Source organism: Myotis daubentonii, chromosome 14, assembly GCF_963259705.1.
Source record: "Myotis daubentonii chromosome 14, mMyoDau2.1, whole genome shotgun sequence".
Classification (NCBI taxonomy): Eukaryota; Metazoa; Chordata; class Mammalia; order Chiroptera; family Vespertilionidae; genus Myotis; species Myotis daubentonii.
The window spans coordinates 8,838,768-8,855,791 of NC_081853.1; the positions used below are offsets into that span (position 1 = coordinate 8,838,768).

At 47.2% G+C, this 17,024-nt stretch overlaps 1 protein-coding gene across 1 annotated transcript in view; it reads left to right on the forward strand.

Moving 5' to 3' along the window:
- ADAMTS9 (ADAM metallopeptidase with thrombospondin type 1 motif 9) overlaps window positions 1-17,024 on the forward strand; it is a 166,388-nt gene that overhangs the window by 114,776 nt on the left and 34,588 nt on the right. The window contains exons 29-30 of the mRNA XM_059663055.1: window positions 7,760-7,927; window positions 15,174-15,347. Coding sequence (XP_059519038.1) covers window positions 7,760-7,927; window positions 15,174-15,347 — 342 coding nt within the window. The remainder of the gene's footprint in view (window positions 1-7,759; window positions 7,928-15,173; window positions 15,348-17,024) is intronic.

Here is a 17,024-nt window from a genome sequence, read left to right on the forward strand (position 1 = left end):
TGTTTTGCTAAATTTAATGTTAATATTTACTAGTACAGCCCCCACCCCCGATATGAAGTTGTTCCATTATGAGGTGGGGAGGGGCAGCTGGAGAGCCCTGTGCCTCCTCATTCTTGGGGGTGATGAGAGGCAGTGGCAGGAGCACCTCTCCTCAACTCCCCTTAACTGCCTGGTCCTACCCCTCCCTTCGGAGGCCCACACCGGGCCACCTACTTGGCTGCAGTATTGACGGCAGCCTCAAGGGTGTGCCAAGAGTGACGTGTACATCTCCCTTTTCTCCACAGTCTGAGGCCTTTGTAGCATTGTAAAGGCCCGGGGCTCGGCGGGCAGTGGAGATGGGATGACGGCCTAATGCTGCCTCCAACTGAATGACCATGACTCTCACATCTGAGCTTCCAGGGTGTTCCCTGCCAATCTCGTGCTTTCTCAGTGCCTTTTCATGGTAATAAGTGCCACGGTGGTCCTGGGCACACACAGCCATCAGGCCGGCTGTCAGCACTGGCTTTACGCCCTGAAGTCATGGCCCTTGTTTCCTGACAAAGCTTTCTCCCCTTCCTCCTAAGGCCTGTGGCTCCCTGGTGCCCCCTTCAGAACCATTCTTGTGCTGTGAGAGCCTCGATGAAAAATCCCTGAATGTGTCACTCCCCCCGATAAGAAGTGTTTTTGACAAAGACCTGCAACATTCCCACAGCAGAGCTGAGCGAGCAGGGAAGTGAGGGTCTGTTCTCGGTGATGGTGATTACTATGTGGAGTCTGTGTGTCAGGACAGTTAAGAAAGAGCACAGTGAAAACACGGGACACACAGTAGTTCTTAGACAATAAGTCTGAGAGGAAAGGATGGGGCAGGAAAGACGTGGTCTTTCTTTCTTTACTTGTTCCCTGTCTTCTGTGGCTGGCAGATGCGGTGTTCAGAGTGGTCGTCTGTGTGTGGGAGTGAAGGGCCCTGCAGCAGGGAGTCCCGCGTGCGGCTCTGCGCCAGGCCTGTGCCCTTGGGAAAGGAGCTCGTCCCATTCACGCAGCGAGATCTTGCCAGATTGAGTCCCTCCTTCACCCAGCAAATTCCCGGTTAGAATGTTAATCTTAGGTCCCATTAGTTAACGTATTTTTTTAAATACTCACCTTTCTAACTGCATGTTAGGAGACGGTAAAAGACTCTGCTGAACGGAAGTAGTCATGGAGCTAGTGAACGTGTGTTGATTTTTATACTGTTTGGCCAAAACATGAAGAGCTCTGTCTTCATGCGCCGTCTCACTTAACTGTGTACACCTCTTTTGAGTATAGATCAGTGATGGCGAACCTATGACATACATGTCAGGGGTGACACGTGAACTCATTTTTTTTGGTTGATTTTTCTCTGTTAAATGGCATTTAAATATATAAAAGAAATATCAAAATATAAGTCTTTGTTTTACTATGGTTGCAAATATCAAAAAATTTCTATATGTGACACGGCACCAGAGTTAAGTTACGGTTTTTCAAAATGCTGACACTCCGAGCTCAAAAGGTTCGCCATCACTGGTATAGATCGTGCCATTGTCTCCATTGCAGGGAACAGATCTCAGCTGAGAAATGTTAAGTCACTGGCCCAAATGGCAGCAGAGAAAGTGGCAGGTGGCACCGCAGCCTCGGTCTGCCAAACCTGGGCCTTGAGACGCCGCCTCTCTGCGCACGTGGACAGGAGCCGCCCTGTCCTGTGTGGCGCATGCACACCCACCCTTGGAATTGGTTCCTAACTAGAACCTGGGAACCAGAGCTTGTCGCCTCTCTTGTTCCTGCCGGTGTTTACTACCTGTCAAAGCCAGAGGGGCCGAGCCTCGCCTGCCTCTGCAGTCCCTTCCCTCCTGCTAGCTGCTTGTGAGCAGCACCGACTGGGGCCGGAGCAGTCAGTCGTCTGGTAGCTGTGGTGCCAAGCAGCCTGTGCAGGCCACGGGAACCGGCCACAGATCCCAGTGCAATGGGCAGTGAACAGTGTGTGCGAGGGGCAGGGGCTCAGAGTCCTGCACCTACGTGGACTCCTCCCTCCCTGTGTGACCATGTCTCCTTCCTTCTGGTGTTGAATTTGTAAAATAATTAGAGGGACTGGAAATATTTGAGATGCTCCACAGCTCAGCGTTTGAGAGAGCCGACCTTGGAGACACAGCGGGCTGAACGTTACCACCTGCAGCCCTCCGTCCCTGACCAGACAGAGCCCTTCCCCCTTGGACACCCACCACGTGGCATCAGCAGGCCCCGAGGGCCATGGCCTGGAAAATGGCCAAGAGAAATTGGGGGGGCGGGGGGGGGCTTTGGCCAAAGGAAAATGGGGCCTTTTCCTGCTGTGACTGCCCATCTGCTTTTCATGGCGCCTCTCTTCCCAGGGCGCTAACGATGTTGTGAAGAAAGTATTAAGTCACAGTCCTAACATTGCATAGCTGCTCTCCTCTTGGGAGACCAAGGAAGCAGAGGTCTCTAAAACAGTCCTCAGGAACATTCCTCTGAGGTCCTTGCTTTCTGTGGCCGCCTGGGAAGCAGAGGTGAGCAGCCTGTTTCCCCGCCAGGCCCTCCCTTCAGGCTAGTGTGAGGAAGACGGTGGTCAGTGGGGTGATGCTGGACTGGAAGACTGGCTCCCTCACTCCCTACCTGTGAGCCTGGGCAAGTGGTGGCCCCTCTTTAATCCACTGCAGCCCTTTCCCGCTCAAGGTGGGAGTTCAGTGGGAGGTGGCCAGCGTGGTTTCCAATGGTGCCGCTGCAGTGGAGGCCTGCTCGTGGGGAGGCCTCAGAATTGAGAGCCATTGCACCAGATGAGCTGGCACCTGCAGTGCGGGGCAGAGCCCTGGTGGCTTTCTCTGTGGCCTTTAGGAAAGCATGGCATTTCATCTACAGTGCACCCCTACGAGGGCTGCAGGGTTCAGGGTTCGCTCGTTTCCATACACACTGGCTAACTTTTTGCTATGTGACAGGCCCATGTGGTTTTCCAGGCCTTACGCTGAGTTAGTATCTGAGACTTTGATCCCTAAATCCATGTCCTTGTGCTCACTGTCGTTGTTCAGTGTAGCGGGGGGGACAGGCTGGCATCCCTTTGCCGCCCCCGATGGCGCAGTGCTCACGCAGCTCACTTCATTCGCCACCGTCATCGGCAAAGGCAGCCGGAACCTTGAGGGCAAGCATTGCATCATTTCTGATAAAACACTTTTCAGATGAGGTGTGACTTTGTGTTTCGTTAAACAAGGTCAAAGTGAGAGTAGAATCAAGAAGAGCTGGTTGTTGTTATGAACAGACACAACTGAACATTTTTAAATGAAGTGATTGAGATGTTATTTTCATATTTTGGAGCATCACAAAGGTCTGGAATAATAGTTAGCAAGGTCTCCTGTCTCAAAACTGAACTTTGCCCACCCATCTTGGAGTGATGGTGATCTGCCCATTTGTCAGAAATCCTAAGCCTGGGAGAGCCTTGACTTACTGGCTGCTGGTGGCTAGCCCTCTGAGGCCTGTCTGTGCCTCCCGGCTTCTCTCTTGCTGTCGCCAGCCCTGTGCTTGGAAACTCGGACTAGCCAGTCAGCATCCTCTGAGACACAGCTCCTGTCTACAGACTCTCCTGTATCTAGATCACTTGGCGATGAGAAGCCCTGGACCTACAGAGCCGAGCCAGACACTCCAGGGCCCTCCTCCTGGACCATCTGTTGACCCACACGTATTAGGCACCTGATGTAACCCAGCCAGTTCTGTCCACTCCACCCATGTGTCAGCCCCACCACCCTCCAGCCCGGCTTCTATGTAAATCCCTGACCTCCACCCTCCCCTTGGGATGCCTCCTGTGGCGTCCTTACCTGCTCGGGCGTAATCCTCCATCTTCATTTGGATGCCCCGGTCTCAGCAGCCTCAGCAGTTGCGGGGTCCCATTCTCTTTCCGTCTCAGTCCTTCCTTCTAGGCAGACACGCTGTGGTGTTTGCTGGCTTCTCAGTGACGGGGAGGCCATGCCCCTCAATAGGAGTGGAAGGACCCATGCCCATGAGGCCAGGATAGCACAGCAGACCCAGGTCCCCAGGGGGGCTACAGAGAGAGAGAGAGAGAGAGAGAGAGAGAGAGAGAGAGAGCGCCCTTGGTACAAGCCGCGAGCAGACTGCCCATGCCTTGAGTTTTATTTTCCCCAGAGGAGCTGAAATGCAAGGATTTCAAACTCTGAGACCTTAGTTTGTGGCGAGTGTGGAGGCTACATCTGAACCATGCTCCACATTAAGCAGGCCCTTAGAAAGGCTTCGCAGAAACAAAAGCCCGAACCCCGGGCGCTACTTGTGGGCCCCGATGTTCTGAGTGAGAGGCGGAGCTTGCATGGTTTGGGAGTCTTGCTCCGCGTTGGGGGTGGGGGAATCATTCTAAACAATTTGGGTTGTTTCCCCAGAGGAAAAAGGTCACATTTCTATTGGGAAACTGGGCAGCTATTTTAGCTGCAGATTTAAGGAATGAAATATTTCCCAGAGCAGGAACCCTCAGATATGTCGCCAGTAAGTAACACGCACTGGCTGACGCACTAAATTTAACTGTGCTCTCAGTGACGCTTGTCCATGCAAAAGGCCTGGAAACGGTCGGATGGAAATTTCCCTCAGAATATAGGAGCTGAAACCTGAGTTAATTTGATGATCAGAATCACAGCTCCTTTATGAAGTCATAACAGGCCCGTTAGTACACTGTTGGAGATGAAAATTTCCACTAGCAGCTGCTTATCTTCATTGGTGAGTTAGAAAGCATAACATGGAAGGTGTTTTCTATCAGATTACATACCTGGAGAATTTTCTAATTGCTTTGGGATCTTAACAATGTTAGGCAAGTATTATGTGCAGTGAGTCAGGCTGACGTATTTCATTCTTTTTTTTCAAGTCAGTTCCATTTTGGTCTCCAAAAAAGGAAAGGCACATAGGCGTGTGTGGGACCTCGCTAATCCAGGCAGTAAACAATCTTCTGGCAACAGACTTAGAGACTGCTTCACTCATCTCTGTTTCATGGGCAGGCAGATGCTGGGTGCCCTTGGATGCATAGTCAGTGATGTGCTAATGTAGTATTCTCGTTGTGCTGTGACTTCCTGATGGACACCTGTCCCCTGGTGTTGGAGTCGTGTGGGCAGAGGTATACATAAAGCACTGCGCTTACCCCAGTTTGAAGACACCTATTGTCTCCAATAATAGTACCAGTCTCTATGGTTATTGGGATGGTTAAATGAGATGATGCATTTCAAGCCGTAGAGAAGTGTCGGGCAGAGAAGTAGCATGAGAAAGCTGTACCTTTTCTAATTCAGCCTCTGAAGGTTGCTGCCTACTTTTAGGCTCTCTCTTCCGATGACCACTGCAGAGTGTTAAAGTGGCATTTCTATCAACTCCCTGCTGCCTCTCGATATTAAGGGATAGTTTGTACTGTTTGCACATTAAAATGATTATCCCTAAGCAGAGACTTGCTCTAAGTTCACCCAGATTCATCTGATTACTCTAATCAACCAAATTTACCATCCCTGAGTCTATATCCTTTAAGTCCAGCCAATTTCCTACAACTGAATATACCCGTGACCCCCAATGTTGTTTTCCCCATCTCCATAAATGTCATTTCTCCATCCTGCTGCCCATACCAGAAGCTTGGAAGTCATCCTTCACTCGAACCTCTCCCCTCCACCCCACAGCTGGTCCCTCGGGAACTATCGCTTCCACCTCAAAGATGTGGCTTCAATCCACCAGCCTCCCACCCCACACTCTGCACCTAATGCAGGCTGCCATCACCTCTCGTCTATGCAACAGCTTCCCAAGCAGTTTTCGTACTTCCGCTCACACTGTGTTCTCACCCATGGTTCACGCAGCAGTCAAGGTAGAATTTGTGAAACAAAAAGGAGACCGTGTCTCATCCTGACGTAAAGCTCTTCGGTGCTTTCCCATTGCAGGCAGAAAACATTCCCAGCACAGTGTTGTGACCATGAGCTCTGCGTGCCCCCGGGGACGCCTCAGGGAGTCCTCTTCTAACCACTCTGGACTTTTTTTATGGCGCTCTTCTCAGTGAATAAGCATATATTCATTTCTGCCGTCCCTTGGTAATTGTCACAGGCTTTATGAGGAGAGGTATTATACCAGTTTTGTCCGTCACTATATCCCCAACACATCGCATGATGCGTGGGACTTAGTAGGTGCTCAATAAATGTGTGCTGCATAAACAAATGGACTCACCCCAAATTCTAATTGTGCCCTTGTGTTATTTTCCTGTCCAAGTAACATTTTAAAATATTAAAATTAGTTACTGATAATAGGGTGTGCCTGGGTGCAAGTCACTGGATCCCTGGTTTGTAGGGAGATGCCTAGTAACTTTATCCGGAAAGCCTTCTAGAATTACACCCCAAAGCCTTAATGCGCATCACAGCACTGTCTGTTGAATGATGGCTATTTCGGTTTTGGTACGGATATTCAAAGTGGGCTCCTTCCTTCCACACCTGTCTCCGTTAAGATTTCCACAATGGCTGCTCCAAATCATGCGTCCATCTCCTAAAGCCAAGTCATGGCCACACCTGTTAAGATACATGTTTAAATCTATCAGCTACTATTGAAATTTTTATAATGGCTTTGTCTACTAGCAAAACATGTCTGGCAAGTTTGTGAATGGTATACCTTTGAGCATGCTTGGCTGAGAATAGTGGTTGAATTGATATTAGGCTACATGTTTTACATGGAGCTATTTATCTATTAGGCATAAAAGGGCCGTTTACTGATTTAAGTTAACAAAACCACAAAGTTAGTGGAGGAAGTAAGAAATATTGAATAGAAGGAAGCGACACTTGAAATCTGTTTTAATTGCATTTTTACATTTTCCCCTTCATTCTTAACTCCTTTCCCTCTGAAAAGCAGGAATGCTATATGGGGAAATAATGTGTCTTAAGAACCTGAGCCAGCAAGCTTATGATCCCGTGGTAATGACTTCTATAATCACTAATGAGCAAGGGACGCTGACTATCCCAGCACACGCACTGGGGCAGCCTCTTGCCTGTGCTGCAGGAAGCTGTCACATCACATTGTTGTCCCGACCCCATGGGCACTTTGATTCCTAGACCTTCCTGAGTAAACCTAATCTGAAATCAAAGTCAGGTTTCTCAGATGTGGCCAGACAAGGCCACACTTAAAACAGCTCGATGGACCTGCCGACCAGAGTTGAAAGGTAATGCCTCCCTCCGGAACTTGGCAGTCTTACCTGCGAGCTTACCTTCCAGTTCCCAGCGTGCCTCTCCCCCCTTCTCCCCAGTGGACTGGGCAAATGAGAGTTTATCCTCTGAAAGATGGTGAGGAATTTCCTCCAATCATTTAATTGGGAAATGGGGCACAGTTGTATTTTGGAAATGCAACTTGACCCAAGTCGGTGACTCACGAGGCCTGCTGTGGAAGGGATGTTCTGGTCGGAGATTGCCAGAAGTGAGATCTGGAGAGAAGTCCTTATTCCGAGTAGGAGCTTTTAAATCAGAACTGCATGGTAACTTCAGGTCCCTGGGCTTCACTCTTGGCCTAAATCACCAAGATGTACCCACTCTCTCGGGCGGCCCCCAAACACCCCACAGGCTTGGGGCTGTCACGCAGTGGACATTCTTCCCCCGCTGCTGCCTTCCTCCCATGTCGTGCTTGCGATGTCACCAAAACGCGCTGGAGAGGGGAATGGTGCCTCCTGTTAGGCGTGATCTTAACATCTCACCACACAGGTTTTTATCAAACTCCATGTGATTAAAAAAAACAACAACAACCTTGCCATTGCTTTATATTGCAGTGTTCTGTCTCTTGTGGTCGAGGGCATAAGCAACGAAGTGTTTACTGCATGGCAAGAGATGGAAGCCTTTTAGGAAGTGAGCACTGTAAGCACCTTGCTAAGCCCAGTGGGCACCGCGAGTGCCGAGGAGGAAGATGCCCCAAGTGGAAGGCTGGCGCCTGGAGTCAGGTGAGCAATGCTTCTCCCCTACGACTGCTTCGGGCCCTGGGACCAGCGTGCTGGCTTGTGTGCCTGTGCCCGGTTCTGCTTTCTCAGAGGGGAGCGCTGGACTGGGAGGGAAGACTGCGTCAGGACACATACCCCCTGTGGGACCTGGCAAGTGGCTTCAGGCCTTGCACTCAGATTAATCCCTGCGGCAGGGTGGCTGTGAGGATGAGTCCTAAGTGGTAGCAGCTGGAGATGACAGATGTCTAGCTCAGAGCAGCCCCTCCTGACTGCGCTTGTGTAACACACACCCCTTAAAAGACACTAGTTCAGTGAGGCAGACCACCGTCTCCTGGCAGGAGCTGAGTGTGAATTTACCGTGGAGGTTCTTAAAGAAAGGACTTCCAGTATAAAGTGTTAGAACATATGTCTCTGCCCATTTCCTTGTATAGAGAGGTGGGGGTGTGATGCGGCCGTGGGTGCTTTCTTTAACCTTCCTGAGCCTACCAGTACTTCACATAGTTCTTACGAGGGTTCAGTGCCATGACGAGTGCCACATACTGCATCTCACGGGCTCTCGAGAAGAGTCATTTGTTTGGATGCGTGTGTTTGGGAAGGTGCGAGGGGTTAGTGCCCAATAAGCTACTAATTCTAAACATGGGGTGATCTAGTCAGACATTGAGGACGGGAGTTTCACAGTTGAGTTCAAGAAGGAACTCTCAAAACGGCTGTTTACTTTTAACCCTTTGAGTGCCAACCAATATCCTAGGAACTGTGCTAAAATTGCCAAGGCATTTTTGCTGATTTTACAGCAGTTTAGGGAAAAAATTATGAATCGCAAGTAAATGAAGTTACATATTCGAAAACTTAAGGAAACCTTTACTACATTTGTTTTCATCTTTGACATATATTGTTTGCTGATCTATATAATAAAAGCCTAATATGCAAATAAATGGAATGGCAGAAGGACAGGGCGCTATGACGTGCACTGACCACCAGGGGCAGATGCTCAACACAGGAGCTGCCCACAGCCCACAGGCCCCAGGCCGGCCAAGGCGGGTGACAGCAGGGAACCCCTCGATCACCCCGCTGGTCACCGCACAGATCAGCCCTGATCGCTGGCCAGGCCCAGGGCCCCCACCTGTGCACAAATTTTGTGCACTGGACCTCTAGTTGTATTATAAAATACTAGTAGAAAAATAATTCCCGATAGCGCTCCCGGCACTAAGAGGGTTAAACAACGGCTGCATGAGCTCATCTCTGCATCTAGTCCTAAAGTAGACCTCGCCTCCCCACACGTGTACCTTTCTCGGAGCGGTAGAAGGCACTCGCTGAAAACTAAGGCTGCGTGTTCTGCATTTAATGCCACTGCTGCTCTCCGGGGCTTTGCTTCAGGGAGGTCTGAGGGAATGTGTGCTTCTCCTCTGCACAGGAGAGCCACGCAGATGATCCTGAGAATCAATAAAACACTAGGGTCAAGGTTGGCAGCCGTCAGATTGGTTCTGCCAGGGCCTGGGTCTTGATCCCTAAGGCCCCAAAGAAGCACTGGGTGCCTGAATTAACATGGGAGGAGCTGAGAATCCTCCATGTCTACATGACCCGTAGAAAATTCTAGAAATGTGAATTTTTCTTACATGATTTGAGCTGTCCCCGATACCTCCTGCCACACTCCACTTCCCTGCATGTTCTCCAGCACAGGAGTCTGATTCCTCTCAAGGTCTTTACCACAATGAACATGTTTTGCTTTTGTTTTAATTTAACCCTCAAAGCATGTTCCAGCCAGAGCTAGGGCCTCCTTTGGTGTCCTCAAGGGGTGAGATTTGAAGGGTGTTTCCTGCGAGTCATCGTAATGGTTGTCGAAGTGACTGCTGTCATCTCCAACTTCTAGGATTTACTTTGGGAGCTCTTCAAGTCACATAAGAGCTTCCTGCTAATGTTCATTAGGATTCCGCCCTAGCCTGTCCTTCATTAGACTGCCGTGCTCTTACTTTTCTTTGTGTTCCTTAGCCTCTAACTTATCTATTTGCATATTTCCCGAACATTAAGTTCAGAGCATGTAAAATGATGTCCATTTTAAAGTCCAGTTCATTCAATAAAAAGGCAATGAGAAGAATCTTTTGCTCTTTATTATTAAACACAGAGTGAGTTTTACTTCAGTATCCTGTGACTTGACGGGAAATCTAAAATTGCTCACAAAGCTGTGATGATTAGGTTTGAACCCCGGGGGTATTTTCAAACGTAAGCTAATAGGATTATCTGAGCTCCTCCTCAGAAAACACCGCACCTGTTCAAAGTGATTGCTTAGAAAAGTCTAGTTCAGCGGTTCTCAACCTGGGGGTGGAAGGACCCTTTCACAGGGGTCGCCTAAGACCATCGGAAAACACATATATAATTACATATTGTTTTTGTGATTAATCACTATGCTTTAATTATGTTCCATTTGTAACAATGAAAATACATCCTGCATATCTGATATTTGCATTAGGATTCATAACAGTAGCAAAATTACAGTTATGAAGTAGCAATGAAAATAATGTTATGGTTGGGGGTCACCACAACATGAGGAACTGTATTAAAGGGTCACGGCATTAGGAAGGTTGAGAACCACTGGCCTAGTTGAAGATGCAAATCAACACAGCCCCGGGTAGTAGTCTGTAGCCAGCTTTAGAATGCCCTGATTTGATTTGTAGAAAAGAATTAGGAAAGCGGGTAAGACAAGGTGCTGCAGAGGTAAAGCCCAGTTTGTGCAGCTTAGAAGTGTGCCTGAAAGTAATCAGACCCAGTGGCTGATGTAGAAAGGCCGTCTGCATGATGAAGGATTATTGGCTCACTAATGATACGGTGGTAGACAGGAATACCCCGAAGGCAGCGATATTACAGCAAGAGTAATGATGATCCATTTGCAACAAATTGAGAAGATTTCATATCTGGTCCCTGTGTCTTCTGCTGGTAGCTATTTTCTGGTCATCTCTTCTTCAAGGTAGGAAGAATAATTAGTGCAATTTCTCATCATGTCAAAATGTCTAATGATAATAAGACATATGGAATATTGGGATAGGACACTGGGGTAGTTGGACTAATTAATCTTCATAGTCTCTCCCTCAAAATTGGTCTTTTGAGGTTTAAAGTGGAATGTTTCATTCAACCTATACCTTTTGAAAATCTTGAAATTGTAAAGGAAATTTCTCCAAGGAAAGGAACGCATTTCTTGGGAAACATCCTCACTGTAGTTTTAAAGCAATTTTTTTCAAAAGTTCATGTTCAGGTTGTTTAGATGATTTCGATCAAGAGCTACGGTTAGATAGATGCCTGTGAAATTTAAGACAAAATTCAACATCAGATTCCTGATTCCTCTTGATAAAAGTGAGAAACCTGTTTTGTCACAATATGAAAGCATTCCAGGGTGTTTTTTTTTTTTTTTACTTTATCCTTTTCCTATTGAAAGGCTTTTTTTAAAAAAATGAAGATTAGAAGTGAAAAGAATAAATAATGGAATTAGAATGTATCAGTCGTGAACTCATTCACTGGGTGCATTCACCAATCCTGAGGTACCCGTCTTTCCTATGATTTACCATCACAAGGGTCAGGATGGGCCTAACAACCAGTGGAATGCCGTGACTTAGTTAACAGCCCCTGTTTTCTTTCTTACTGATAAAAACATGATGCTGTGCTTGCAGTCAGTGGTGTCTTAGACTCAGGGCAGTAATTCATTTCTTCAAGCTCTTAGAGCAATTGCCAAAATAGAAACTGGCATTTGCAACATGAATCTACTGGCCATTTGGGTTAGGATTTTTGTCATGACTACAGTGAGAACAGCTTGGCTGTGGTGTCAGGCTCTGAAGTGCTCCGCACGTGTGTAAGGGAGCAGCATGGCAAATAGGTGGCTGTGTCTTTTGAGAAATCAAGGAGACCATATGCGCATGGTCAGCTTCAGAGACAGATGTGTGTGCTCTCATATCTGTGCTTGTGTTTGGGCAGTAAGCAGAGGTTGAATTGTTTTGAATGCAGGCCTCTCACCTACATCCGTGCTGACATAGTACAGAAGACTGCCTCCTATTCGCACCATACGCTAAAGGTGGGAGCCACATTCTAACCCACAGTAGCTACAGCCAGTACATTGCCAGGGACAGAATTTACTTTGTTGTTGGTTTTTTCCTTGTTTCTGCTTGAGTTAGAGTGATTATATGTGCTCTTGGCTTAATTTACTTGTGGAGTATCTGCCTAAAAGGGTTACTAAGAAAATACAAAATGTATTTCATGTAACGTGCTTAGCATAGAGCTATGCTCCCAACCAGGGTGGTTTTTTAACTCTCGAGACATTTGGCAGCGTCTGGAGACAGCTTAGGTTGCCACAACCTGGTGGAGGAAGGGAAATGCAACTGACAGCCAGTGGGTAGAGTCCAGAGATGCTGCTAGACTTCCCATAAGGCACCGGGCAGTCCCCAACAAAGAAGAATATAGGGTGTGAAGCTCTAGTTTACAGACTGGTCATAGTCAATGCTTAGTAACATGTTTCTGTTACTGTTGTTACTATTATTACATGATTATATTATTACTAGAGGCCCGATGCACGGAATTTGTGCAAGGATAGGCCCTTGTAGCCCCAGCTGCTGCCTCAGCCCTTGCAGCCCTAGTTTCGTCTGGTAGGTTGTCCAGATGGTCGTTCTGCTGTTCGGTCTAATTAGCTTATTAGCTCTTGATTATATAGGATATTTGGTTCATATAGTTACTTTTCAAGCTAGTCCCTCCTTTAAGTCATGTCACCACAGTAATACTGGGAGAAAGTTTCTATAATTCCCTCCAGGTTTTCAGCTGTATGTTATGATTCCCCAGACAGAACTTGCACAGAGATTCTGTTATCTATGGAAGCACATAAGCGTCCAGTTCCCTCTTTAGGGTGCTGAGTTTTGCAAAGTAGCTCCGCACAGCAGGGAGCACAGAGATGAAACCCAGCTCCAGCTCAGTTGTTCGGAACTGAAAACATTGCCTTTCAATCCCGCACAGATAGACTGCGGTGCGGAATGAGGGCAGTGGGGGCCACGTTCACACAGGCTGCTTAACGTTTCCCCTTGACAAACGAGAAGAATTAAGCACGCACAGTGCACATGCCACTACCGCCACCATCTCCGCGGTCAGGCGGAGGTCTTTTTGATGCTGTTTTGTTCATGGGGTTTCTGCACAAACCTCTCAGGATTCGCCAAGCAAGCCTGGCTGGCTGTGTGTGCAAATCCTTGCGCCCCCGAGACAGCACAGGAAAAAGCCTGGAGTCCAGAGAGGACCTGAGGCAGGGCACTCCCTTCTAACACAGATTCCCATGGAGCCACACGTGCCTGCCTTGCCATGCATTTCAGCTGTGTGGGAACCTTGCTGTCATCTTATAGCTGGCTTTGACATTATAAAAGCCAGAAGCCACAGAGATACATGATGTAATTGAACTTTCCTGTGTCTTTACTTGCCTCTGAAGAATTATCACACTTAAGGAAGTGAGTTCTTAAATGTTGCATACTTAGGGTTCTCGATGCCCTGCCTTCCTTCAGCCATAAGTGATTTACTCAGTAAGGACAGCATTTCAAAGAGGTTCTGTTGACTGTGAGCCTGAAGAGTACGCACTCTACCAGTCTTTGACGCTGTTTCCCTTTCTTTAGGCTATTAAGGCACTGTGAGCTTTTGAATAGATATCAGCCCTGTGGCCGACTCAGATTTGTTTGTGTAACTGTTCTTTTTCTGTCGCTGTATTTCCATTTGGACACATTGTTCTGGAAATGTAGTGATTTGTATTGTAGACCCCACATTTAGATCGCCAAAGGGCTGTTTGGTGGTGGTTGTTTGTGGGTGATGACAGTGTTTGATGCTTCTGTCATTCGTGTCTAACTCTCCCGTGGCACCGTCCACTCGTTTCCAGGGTAATCGGTGGGAAATGCTGTACATGTGGCTCCCGTGGCATTCTATGGCCATCCCCTGGACACAAGGCTGTCACTCCTGTTCAGGCGATCCCCGTTCCACTGGGATAAAATGACTTCAAAAATCTCGTTTTTGTGGGTCACAAACTCACGCAATCCAATGAATACAAATAAATCCAAACAACAACACCTATGATTCTCCAGAATAGTTCCTCTCCAGCCGGCTTTGAGCATTGGAGCTCCTGCCTGGCACGGACTCATCTGAAGCAATATGATTTCCTGAGCTGCCTTCTGCCCAGTATCACATATTTTCTTAAAATCCGAATGGCAATAAAGCTCCTAGTCAGCAGAACCCAATGGGTGTACATGAGAGTAAATTTCCATGAGCTCAGCGTGAGCTGAGTCCTACTGCAGGTTAATCGGATAACAATTTCTTTCTAATTTAAGAGCGTAATTCTATTCTTTATAAAGACTTCCTCTTAGGAATATGGCTTTAATGTATGTTAAATTTGCTTTCTCCGTGCCAGCCAAATTAATGGAAGCTGCGCTATCACAAAAACTTGGTAAACATTTTAAATAGCTAAGTGTAATAATACGCGGTGCCTTTAGTTTCTACCTGTCCAAGCCTTAATAAAGACCATCATTCTTGGCCTACCCATCAGTGAGATTACAAAATCCAGCAATGAGGAAGCCATTAAAAAATTAATTTAGAGGAAAGTTAATTGCAGATTTAATGTGGTGTTTTGCAACTTGGTCAACCAAATGGTTCAGCCTGATTAGCAGTATTTTTCAGGAGCTGAAACATTATGCCTGCGGAAAGGGTTTTACCTCATCAGCTTTTATTCTTATGTATTCATCTTAGGCTGTAGATAGACAGAAATACTTTAGTGCATTCCATAGTTTAAAAAAAAAAAAAAGTCATCCATCTCCAGGAATAGAAAGAGGAAGAGGCTGGAGAAAATACTTCTCCTACTTCTTCTCCTTGGGTTATTCTTTTAACCTGCCAAGAAGGTATTCCTGTAGAGTGCTGCAGTGCCGATTTTCAAGAGCCTCAGATCCTCCAGAATAGCCATCATTTGGGATTCCCACTTCACGTGGCAGCTCTATTTCTAGGTTGTACTAATGTTTCCTAATGATCTCTCCCAACCCCTTTATCATCCTAAGAGTTTTGTTCACTTTAGAGATTCCCCAAACTTCAACATCCTCCTCCTCCCGACGTGGGCAGGCAATGGGTCTCCTTCACTGGGAATTAGAAACCCCTGTGATGGCTGCGAAAGGCATCGGATGAGGGTGCATCCCCAGGTCTGGGACTCCCCGCCCCCCTCCACACAGTGGCCCACAGCTCCCACTTACACACTCTGTCTTCTCAGTGCTCTGTGTCCTGCGGCCACGGCGTGCAGCGGAGAAATGTGGGCTGTCAGCTGGGACCTCGCAAGGTAGCCAGAGAGACCGAGTGCAACCCGTACACCAGGCCCGAGTCGGAGCGCACCTGCAGAGCCCCGCTGTGCCCGCTCTACGCCTGGAGGGCAGAGGAATGGCAAGAAGTAAGTAGAACCATGAAGTGGGCACCTGCCAGGCCTTTTGCTCAACCCCCTGGCCATCATCACAGCCGTCCCCTTGAAGCCTTCGGGCACAGTGACAGGGCTGGCTCGGACCCAGAGGTCTGCGGTCAGAGGCAGGCAGCTCACTCCCACCCCGGTGGGGCGGCTCCTTTTTTTGCACAATTCCTCTGTCTACATCCTTGAAGGTTCCCAGTCCAGCTGCCTTAGGCAAAATGCTTGCAGATAACTGTCCTGGGAGGAGGGGAAATGGAGGAAATATTTTAAATATGTGTATCCAGGCTTGGCCGTTGTGTGTAGGCAGACAGCCACAGACTTGAGCTGGGACTCCCCTGTGCTCCTGCGTCCAGGTCTTGGCTGTGAGGTAGAAGACAGGCCCTCACTGAAATCCTGGTTAATTAGTGAAGTATTTCCACATTGAAAAATGATGGAATCTGAAGAACTGCTCCGTTGATGCAGAAACAGACAGACTTGTTTTTCTCCCTCTTAATAATTGGTTAAAGAAAATGTTAATGTTTAATGTTAACACTCAGTGAAATAATACACCAAATGTCCCTGGGGAAACGTCTGGCTGGCAAAGAAAGACATTAGTAGGAGGTATCCTCTGTATCCGAAGATTCGATTATAGAAAAGGGGCGAAAGAGTTTTAGGAGGAAAACCACATCCACTGACATTGGAATGATATAGAAAATGCATGCTGTTATTCACAATAGCCAGGACATGGCAACAACCCAAGTGTCCTTTGACAAACGATTAGCTAAAGGAGATGTGGTACACACACACGGGATGTGGTACACACACAAGTGTAGGTTTATAGTTGTATTACAAATAAATGATACAGTAGTTCATAAATAATAATACAAGAATAAACTCTGTGTTTCACATACTCACAACTGCAAACCTACAGTTATATAATGGAATACTACTTGGCCATAAAAAAGATGAAATACTGCCACTTGTGAACTCATGGTTGGATCTTGAGAGTATTATGCTAAGCTAAATAAGTCGGGTGGAAAAGTACAAGAACCATATGATTTCACTGATATGTGAACTATAAAGCTGAAAGCAACAAGTTAATAAAAACAAACAAAAAGCAAACCCATAGAGATGACAGAATGGTGTGACGAGGGGAAGGAGGTGGGGATAAGGAGGGTAAAGGGGATCAAATATATGGTGACGTAAGGGGACTAGACTTTGGGTGGTGAGCACACAACACGGTATACAGAGGGCAGATTATAAGGTGCGTACCTGACATTTATGTAATGTTATCAACCAATGTTATCCCAGTAAATTTAACTTTAAAAAAGAAAGTGCATGCTGTGAAAGGTTCAGAGATATGGATAATAAGACAGAAAGTTCTCCCCAGGAATGGTTTTTAGAACAGGGAGAAATCGTGCCCCGCACTGGGCTAAGTGCTTCATGTCATCACCTCACTTAATCTTTGCAACCACTAGACAAAGTGGGTGTTATTGTCACTACCCCATTTTGCAGTCCAGAACACTGAGATTCAGAGAGCCAGTGTCATTCCTCCAAGTGCCACACACCTAGCAAGTGGAAGAAGCAAGACTCGATCCCAAGTTTTTTTTCCTCTTAAACCATTATAAGATACTATGCTGCATTCTTTTATATTATCATTTTACACAAGTACTGTGACAATGCCAC